The sequence below is a fragment of the Akebia trifoliata genome, chromosome 4, assembly GCF_017979445.1.
Source record: "Akebia trifoliata isolate Shusen 1 chromosome 4, ASM1797944v1, whole genome shotgun sequence".
In the NCBI taxonomy this organism is placed as follows: Eukaryota; Viridiplantae; Streptophyta; class Magnoliopsida; order Ranunculales; family Lardizabalaceae; genus Akebia; species Akebia trifoliata.
This window is the reverse complement of record NC_141378.1, coordinates 2,207,722-2,214,183: the sequence shown is the minus strand read 5'-3', so window position 1 is coordinate 2,214,183 and position 6,462 is coordinate 2,207,722. Positions and strand designations below refer to the sequence as shown.

The window sequence follows — 6,462 nt, the reverse complement described above, 5'->3', positions numbered from 1 at the left end:
AATCTTGAAAAATACTTTCCTTATTATCTTAGTGAGAGTTCAATTATTACAAAGGGTTATTGAGGTGAAATGAATTATTACATTAGCAATTCAACACCACAGTCCTTTATATTTCAAGGAAAATTTCAAATTCTACTCTCTTTTTTTTTTCAAAAAAAATCTTGGGGGTTTGATCCTAGATTTGGAAAATACATCACTGCCAAACTCCCAAACTTAAAATAAAAATTTAATGATTAAAAATGATTTTTTTTAATTTTAAAATTAATAGAATTTTGTCTTTCTATATTCTTGTGGCATCACATCATCTATGAATGCCACAAGGTGAGCTCAACAGCCATTAGTAGGATTTGAAATCTTACCAAGTTCAGGAAGGTCAGCATTACTCTAACATCTTTGCGCCCATTGTTTCACTAAAACGTGACCCACATCTATGCCACGTGGCTCTTTACATGGCAATAGAAAATCTGATAAGATGTGGGTCCCACTACTCTAGTTTTATTTCAAGGATTTGTGGGAGAAAGTTGGTGAGGTGAGGCGGCTTCGAGCGGACAAAAACCCTAAACAAGCATTTGAAACCTTGAAGTGAGCGCAAAACTGTATCACTCAATAAAATTCAAAGTTTGAAACAAGCGGGCCTCCCTCTGTCAAATTCCCGTTAGAGAAAATTTTTTGAATTTTGAAAAATCAAATCAAATAAGCGTCTAAAAGGCTCTAACCCTCAAGCCCCCTTCATATAATCCCTCCAACAGTCCAGCCACTCTCTCTCTCTCTCTCATGGATTCTCTACCAGATGCAATCCTCCAATACATCCTCTCCGACATGAAGAACGCTAGAGATGTATCAATCTGCAACTGTGTCTCCAAACGTTGGAAGGAATCCATGCCTTACATCCATAGCCTCTACTTCCCTCGCAACTCCTTCGACGATTTCAACTCCATAGATGAAAACCCAGACGCCATTGTTGGTCGAATGATAGCTTCAACCGTTTCTTTAGAAGATCTCGTTGTTTATTGCCCTTTCTCAAGCACAAGTCTTGCTTCCTGGTTGTCTACAACTACCCATTCTCTTCGCCATCTCGAGCTTCGCATGGATAATCTTTCTGAAAAAGGTGATTCTCACCAAGATCCCTTAAAGTTGGACTGCATCGATTCTTCAAGAAAACTTTTGGAGTCTTTGAAGCTCTGGGGTGTCCTCATGATTTGTTCCCCTAACTGGGGTTCTTTTGAAAAGCTTCGCAGTCTCGAAATTGTTGGGGCGAGATTGAAGGATACTCCACTGTCTGATGCGATTCGAGCTTGCCCAAATCTTACGAATTTGTCTTTGCTTGGATGCGATGGGTTACGATCTGTTTCGATTGAATTGGAACAGCTGGAGCAGTGTAGATTGGATTTTTATGGGTTGGGTAATTGTTCTCTCTTTTTAAATTCCCCCAAAATTCAAGTTCTTGAGGTCCAAGGTTGTAGTTGGATTCGAGTTAATCAGACCCATTGCTTAAAAAATCTCTCAATCGCCAATAATACAGGTAATCTTTAACTTAGAAAATCAATTTTGTTAATGGGGTTAGGGTTTATCTCCATTTTTGCTGATTTTATTAGATTTTTTTTTTTTTGTAAATATCTTCACAGGTAGAGTTTACAAGGTTGATTTTAGGAAACTTGAGGCTCTAGAGTTCTTGTCCATCAGAGGGGTTCAATGGTGTTGGGATGCTGTGAGCACTATCCTTCAATGTGCTAATAAAGTTAAAAATTTGGTCATGAAGATTGAATTTACCGGGGATTTTGACACCCTTCAACCCTTTCCGGAGATCGATTTGGTTGATTTCTTTAATAATCATCCGAAGCTCCAACGCTTTGAAATCCATGGAGCCATGTTTGCTGCCTTGTGCCAGAAGAACAGCTTAAGAAGCGTTAGTACTTAATTTCCTCTCTCTTTTTTTTTTTTTTTTGGCATTTTGCATTTGGCTTATTAGACAATTCATATATACATTGAAATTTGAGAAGAAAAAAAATTTCTAGGTGGATTCAAGGTTTGTGATTCCATGTTTGGAAGAGGTGGTGATCACTGTGAGGTCGCCGCTAAATGCTGAGCAGAAGATTAGCACTCTCGAGTCGTTGTTGAAGTATGGAAAGAACTTAAAGAAGATGGCGATTAGGATTCTTCAGATGAAGAACTCCCATAACTCTGCAGATGACTTTTTTGAGGAGATTTGCAGGTTCAGATACATGAACCATAAGATAGTTCGGATCGAATAAATCTGTAGGAACCAAATAATAACCAGTTCTTCTTTCCATCCACCCCTTAAGTTCCCCTCACTTGTTTTAATTCAAATTGTTGGATGTCTGATGTCATTGATTAATGCTTAACTTGTGATGTTCTTCACTCCAATTAAATTGAAAGTTGAACATTCTTTACTTGAGTGGTTCATCTGTTGTTCTTTGAATTTCTCTTTTATCTCTCCCCATTTGTCGGTAGCAACCAAGACAGATTGATCGTACCACCTTTCGATTTGTATGCCAATTTAATCTGCACTAGTTTCATTATAATGTTTAATGGGTTTAGAAGGAAACTGAAGTTAAGTTAGGATTTAACTTTGCATCCTTTAGGATGATAACAATTGGGTAGATCCAAAGGATAGCTTCCCATACTGTTTGGAACAAATGTGGTTTCAAGGATAAAGAGAGTAAGAACATCATTTCAGAAATTGTCTTAACTTGTATGAGCGAATTTTATGAACTTATGTGAACCAGAAATGGCATGATTGGGGATTGTAAACTTCATTTACTTTGACCATTTGCCATATTTATTATAAATTACTTGAAACATTGAATAAAATTTACTTGTTAATTTTATCAATGGAGAGATTAGTAAAGATAAACTGTTCAACGAAAATATTTGGGAAGAATAATGACGAATGCACGTGGTTTTTGTGTACGGTTGGGTACATTGCTGATGTGGCAAGGGCACACAAAACCATAGATCTTTTTCATTGGGATAAACTGTGTGCATTCATCACGACTCATTTGGGAATCGTACGAGTAGCTTCAATAGGTAGTGAATTTACGATAAAATTGGTAGAGATGTTTTAAGCATGTTCAATGAAGGTCATTTATAGTCTCAATTAAAAGAAATATTTAAGTTGAAGGATTTAAAAGTACGAGAGGAAGACCTCGAAGAACTTGGTTGGAAATAGTAAATCAAACATGATCTGAATCGGTGTATAATTACGTTGGTTGGGGGTGGACTAATGAGGAACTTCCACGTGGCCTCAAAAAGCATAAGAAGATTGAGACACGTGTTGTGTCATTAAAGTTAGTAAACATGCTCAACAGATATTTGGTTTAGTTGAGATATTTATGTGTCAACTTAATTGAGTTCTCAAAAGGGCCCAAGTTTAGTGAGATGTGGTAGAACCCAAAGCACTCATTTGAATATGATTGAGTGATGAGTTCATTAAGGAGAAATCATGGAAATAATAAGATACAATATTAATAACAAAAGATATTTTGGACAAAGTGGAATGGAGGAACATCAATTTATTTAACCCACTCCAAATCTTTGGGATAAGGCTTATTGTTGTTGTTATGAAAGAGTTCTCCTTTACCCATTTGAGTGTTGGTGTGAAGATGGTAAGCTTCAATCCGTTTTTACTCATTACATGCCTTGGTTTTAAATTGAAGACATAAAAATTTGACAAAACACCTAAACAAAGCATTACTTTAACAAAATTTCAATGTGATGACTCGTGCCTGTTGAACTTTTTCAAGTATTGACTAATTAATTTTCTATGATATGTGTGGCAATGGGTGCAATCATACAAGCATTAATGCACTGAATCCCATTAGAATTCCCCAGTTAAGTGTTTTTAGGCGAGAGTAATACTAGCCTCCTTTGAGCCACCCTCCAAGGTTTGATTGATCCTCGACTCAACAAGTTTCACCCATAGTAACAAATAAACCTGTCTTGTACCTCTGATGATTAAAACAATTAAAAAAAAAAAAAAAAAAAACATGATGTTTTGAAAAAAAGTCGCATTTTTTAATGTATTTTAAAGTCACATTTAAAAAAAAAACAAACTTGTTTTGTATGTTGTAAAACAAGCTTTTTTTTTTTTTTTTTTCATTTCGATAGTTCATTTTTTTCAAAGTTTTCCTTTGTCGTTTTAAACCCATACTCCAACTTTGTGATTATGGTTGCACGTACGACTTTCTCAGATGGTGGTGTGTGTGATTAGTCTCACCCAAAGGGTGTGGATACCTATGATATTCACAGAAAAAAAAAAAAAAAAGATGTAGTAACAGGTGAAAGCCTAATAAAGACTATTTTACCAAATTGGGCAAGCAGGAGGCCAATATCATCATGTCACATGCATTCGAATGTTGTAGAAGATTGTCAAATGATCGAGATTCAATCAAAATGATTTGTTCTGGCAGAACAAAACCCAGTAAGACTAGGTTGTTTCCATAACCACTGTATAAGGGGGCATTTTCAGATGCAAAGACACATGATGGGAGACTGAAAAAAGAATAGCGAGGAGGCAAGGGCGGAGCCAGGATTTTACTCATGTGGGGCAACTAAAGAGTGGAAATTTTTTTGTGGGGGGCAACTAAGAGTGTAAAACAGATTGTGAGGGTAATAACGGCATATTTCTTTATTCGCGACTATCATCTGTCGCAATAGCTCATTGCTCTACAGAAAATTTGAAAAATCTTATGGGGGCAAGTGCCCCCATTGCCCCCACTCTAAATCCGCCCCTACGAGGAGGTATTGTTGGTTGATCCCTCTGGGAGTGACAAAGTGCTTTCATGTGCTAGTACTTGACGTAGAATGAAATTTTGAAAAATTATTTAATGCCTCTTGTGGGAGTAATTTCTTTCCCAACTTTACCCTAATTTTTTTAGTGCTAACTTGATGGTCCGTTTAGTAGATTTTTTTCTTTCTTAATGCCCCCTAATTCCCATTTCAATTGGTGACATTGATGGTTCAAATTATAGAGATGGACAGAAATGGTTGAATTGACATTTATAATCATCAATCTCAACATTTAAATTTTAATTATCAAGATCAATAATTTAATTTGTTGATCTAAATGATTTGAATCTCCGATTTTGTTGGGCGAGTGACATTAAGAAAGAAAGAATTCAATTAAATGGGTTGTTTGGATATCAACCCAACTCAAAACTCAAGGAGCATTTAGAAACATGTTCACTCCCATTAGGTTCCATCAAGTAATTTTCCCGAGTTATTCAAATTTAAAGACATTTGGATAAAAAACCCATGAATTATTGGGGGTTTCATTAATGTATATGTTCCAGTGATTGAAGAATGAAAAATTAATACTTTATAACAATTGAATGGATAACAAATTACTCAATAAATTAACGAGGAAAAATTAAAAACTTCATTTTTCGTGAAACCTCCAAATAGTTAGAAACTCAGTTATGACATGGTTTCCTTTGAGAAACATTTTCCTTATTAGCTTTGTAAGATTTTAAGCCTTACTAAGGGTCGTATTGATCCAAGGTTTTGAAAATGGGCGGTTATTGAACTTCCATATAACTCCCAAACTTAAAATTAGAATTAAACGGTGAAATATATATATATTGTTTTTTTTGCATTTTTTTCCTTCAAAATTCGTCCTCTACAACCTTGAAGCGGATCGTGGTTTTGATGCCACAAGATGAGTCCAAGGACCCTTAGTGAGGGTGAAATCCTTACCAACTTAGTAAAGCTAATCAAATTCCTTGAGAAACATTTTCCATACTGACGTAGGCGGTGTTTATTTGAGTTATTTTTCAGCGTTTATTGTTGGAAAAAATAAAATTCAGTATTTTTTTAATCAAAATAACACATTTGTTTACTCATATTTTTAACGCTTATAACTGAAAATAAGTGAAAAAAATTCAACACTATTTTACTACTTAATTTTTGCGTTGAAGCGGTAAGGACTACGTTTTTTTTTTGTACGGACAAGTATGCCCTTATACTTAAAAGAATATTACTTCTTATATCTTATAGATAAGTATATAAGCACCCCATAAATTAATAAACCCACATCATGTCCAAATTATTCTGTCTTATATAGGTAAAAAGTTTTGGAGTGAGTTGATTTTTTGTGAGGATGATATACGTACAATGAGGAGATCATCCTCGCCAAGAATCAGCCCATCCCGAAACTTCTAACCACATCAAAACAAGTTCAAAAATCGTAAATCGTAAATTTTTTAAAAAACTAGTTTTGACGTGGTTAAAAATTTCAGAATTGATTGGTTTTTTTTTTATAAGGATGATCTTTAGACCATATAGGTTATTCTTACAAAAAATTGGCTCATTCCAAAACCTTTAACCCATATAAGACAAAAAAAAATATAAATATGATGTGGGTAGCCCTTATTAATTCGTTTTATGCTTTCATAATTACACATCCTTCATTTCCATTGAAATTTATTCATCCCAAATTAAGGT

At 34.9% G+C, this 6,462-nt stretch overlaps 1 protein-coding gene across 1 annotated transcript; it reads left to right on the top strand.

The window, feature by feature from the left end:
- Window positions 1-524: 524 nt before the first annotated feature.
- On the top strand, window positions 525-2,440 carry LOC147402886 (F-box/RNI-like superfamily protein). The gene is made up of 3 exons (XM_086438270.1): window positions 525-1,522; window positions 1,626-1,906; window positions 2,016-2,440. The coding sequence occupies exons 1-3, from the start codon at window positions 775-777 to the stop codon at window positions 2,250-2,252; spliced, it is 1,266 nt and encodes a 421-aa protein (XP_086294396.1). The 5' UTR covers window positions 525-774; the 3' UTR covers window positions 2,253-2,440.
- Window positions 2,441-6,462: the final 4,022 nt, after the last annotated feature.

What these genes read in the sequence shown, in the direction of transcription:
- LOC147402886 (XM_086438270.1), top strand. Translation starts at nt 775, where the DNA reads ATGGATTCTCTACCAGATGCAATCCTCCAATACATCCTCTCCGACATG. An exon ending in CTCAATCGCCAATAATACAG is followed by an intron (nt 1,523 to 1,625) that starts GTAATCTTTAAC and finishes ATATCTTCACAG; the next exon opens with GTAGAGTTTACAAGGTTGAT. An exon ending in AGAAGAACAGCTTAAGAAGC is followed by an intron (nt 1,907 to 2,015) that starts GTTAGTACTTAA and finishes AAAAATTTCTAG; the next exon opens with GTGGATTCAAGGTTTGTGAT.